General features: G+C 66.0%; 1 protein-coding gene across 1 annotated transcript; it reads left to right on the top strand.

The window, feature by feature from the left end:
- Nucleotides 1-130: 130 nt before the first annotated feature.
- Nucleotides 131-1,611, top strand: LOC123517810 (homeobox protein MSX-2-like). The gene is made up of 2 exons (XM_045278310.1): nucleotides 131-809; nucleotides 903-1,611. The coding sequence occupies exons 1-2, from the start codon at nucleotides 266-268 to the stop codon at nucleotides 1,328-1,330; spliced, it is 972 nt and encodes a 323-aa protein (XP_045134245.1). The 5' UTR covers nucleotides 131-265; the 3' UTR covers nucleotides 1,331-1,611.
- Nucleotides 1,612-2,320: the final 709 nt, after the last annotated feature.

The following is a 2,320-nucleotide window of genomic DNA, read 5'->3' as shown; positions in this document are numbered from 1 at the left end:
AACTTACGGCGCCGCCCATTGGCCGCCGCGCCGCCCCGCCACGCCTCCTCCAGCCTGCCTGCGCGCCACTGGTCGGGGCGCGGCGCGGGGCGGGGCCAGGCCGGGGCGGGGCGGCGGCATAAGTGCCCGAGGCCCGCCGCCGCCCTATAGTCAGCCGCCGCCGGTGTTCGAGTCATGTGGTGCCGCCGCCGCCGCCCCGCCACCTGAGCCTCGCCGCGAGAGGCGCCGCCGCCGCCGTGCCGCCGTTGTGCCACCCTGCTCCGCGATGTCCGGCGCCACAGTGAACTCCGCCGCGGGGGACGGCAAGCCGCAGTCCGCCTTCAGCGCCGTCGTCAAGAAGAGTTTCTCGTCGTTTTCCGTGGACTCCATCCTGAGCGGCGGCGACCCGCGCCCCGCACGCCTCGGCGACGAGGCCGCCGAGGGGCCCCGCGGGGCCCTGGGCTGCCCCGGCTCCACGCACGCCACAGAGTTCCTGCTGCGGCAGGAGAGAGCCACAGACTCGTGTAAAAAGGACCGTGAGTTGCGGGAGGGTGTGTCGCCCTCGCCGCCAGGGTGTGGGGAGGAGGTGGAGGAGGACGTGCACGTGGAGACAGACACTGAGGAGGAGAAGGAGCGGGAGGCCACCGAGCGGCTGCTGGCGCGACCCGTCATCAGACCCACGGCGCTGGGGCCGCTGCAGGACCCGCGACTGGTGGGCCTGGGCCACGCCGCGCCGCCCGCGCCCTCCCTGCTGCCGCCACACCTGCAGGCCGGCCTGTGGCCCTCACTGCCCCTGCTGCACCACCAGCTGTCCCTCCGCGCGCTGGCCAGTAAGTACCCTCGCGCCGCCGCTGGGAAGGGGGGGAGGGGGTGGGTGTCTGTGTGTGCTTGAGCCGCGGCTGACGCTTCCTTGTGTCCGGCAGAGACGCCCGAGCCGCCGCGGTTCCAGGGCCCCGTGAAGGTGCAGCTGAGGAAGCACAAGCCGAACCGCAAGCCGCGCACGCCCTTCACCACGCAGCAGCTGCTGTCGCTGGAGAAGAAGTTCCGGGAGAAGCAGTACCTCAGCATCGCCGAGCGGGCCGAGTTCTCCGCCTCGCTCAGCCTCACCGAGACGCAGGTCAAGATCTGGTTCCAGAACAGACGCGCCAAGGACAAGCGGCTCAAGGAATCCGAGATGGAGCGGATGCGCCTCGCCTCAGAGCCGCTGGTGCCGCCCAACCCCTTCTTGCCGCCCGCCTCCCTGCTGCCGCCCCTGCTGCTCAACAGCCCCTTCGTCCAGGGCGGCATGCGCCACCCCCTGGGGCCGCCCACCGTGCCGCCGCCCGCTGCCTCCCCGCCCACGTCGCACTAGCGGCGCCCACCACGCCCTTGTCCCCTCCCTGTCCCGCCCACAGCCTCCCGGTACCAGGAGTGGCGGCCCCAGGGGGCGCTACTGCCCTTGTGGGTTGTCCCAGCAGGCCCCAGCACCGAGGCGGGGCCGCAGCGTCCCTCCCGCCCCAGTGTACATAATGTACAGCCGCTGCCGTGTATAATGAAGTGTACTGCTTGCCAAAGAGCGTAATATGCATTATATTGTTTATCTTGTTTAATCTAATTTATAATGATAACGATAACAATAAAGGTATTTTTATACGCTGTGATTTCCTTCCACCACCCAGGCCAGGGAACCACACACCACCCACCACCCATCCACGCCCAGGGCAGCTCCTCGCCTCCCATCCAGGGCCACCCACTGCTCCTGCCGCAGGGGAACGTCGCCATCACACCACACCACACATGCCAGGCACTGCCCCAGCCACGACACACACGTGACGCCCTGAGCCACACCACACCCTGCGCCACACCACACCACACCATACCCACACCAGACACGCGGCCTGGCGCACCAACCCTGACACCACCACCGCACCACCGCCTTGTGACACTGACCACCCACCACACCCCCCGCCACGATAAGATAAAACACACACACACACACACACACACACACACACACACACACACACACACACACACACACACACACACACACACACAGCGGTAAATAAATAGCAGAGAATGTAATGATTAACTGATAAGACAATTTAGCGACGGACTTACCTGTATAGGGGCGAGTGGCCAGGTGAGGCGGGCCGCTAATTAAGGGTCCCTGCCACCTGGTTACCTAAGGGGCGCACCTTGATGGATCGATAGATAGTTCTTCATTACACGCCCATCACTCCTCGCCGCCCACCGCAGCCCGCCCACGCCCACGCACACTGAAACATAAAGCGTTCATCAGTGCGGGTTAATAGGAGGAACACCAATAGGAATTAGAGTGTCATCACCACCACCACCACCA

The sequence above is a fragment of the Portunus trituberculatus genome, chromosome 6 (assembly GCF_017591435.1).
Source record: "Portunus trituberculatus isolate SZX2019 chromosome 6, ASM1759143v1, whole genome shotgun sequence".
NCBI classification, from domain to species: Eukaryota; Metazoa; Arthropoda; class Malacostraca; order Decapoda; family Portunidae; genus Portunus; species Portunus trituberculatus.
This window is presented reverse-complemented; position numbering and strand designations above follow the sequence as displayed.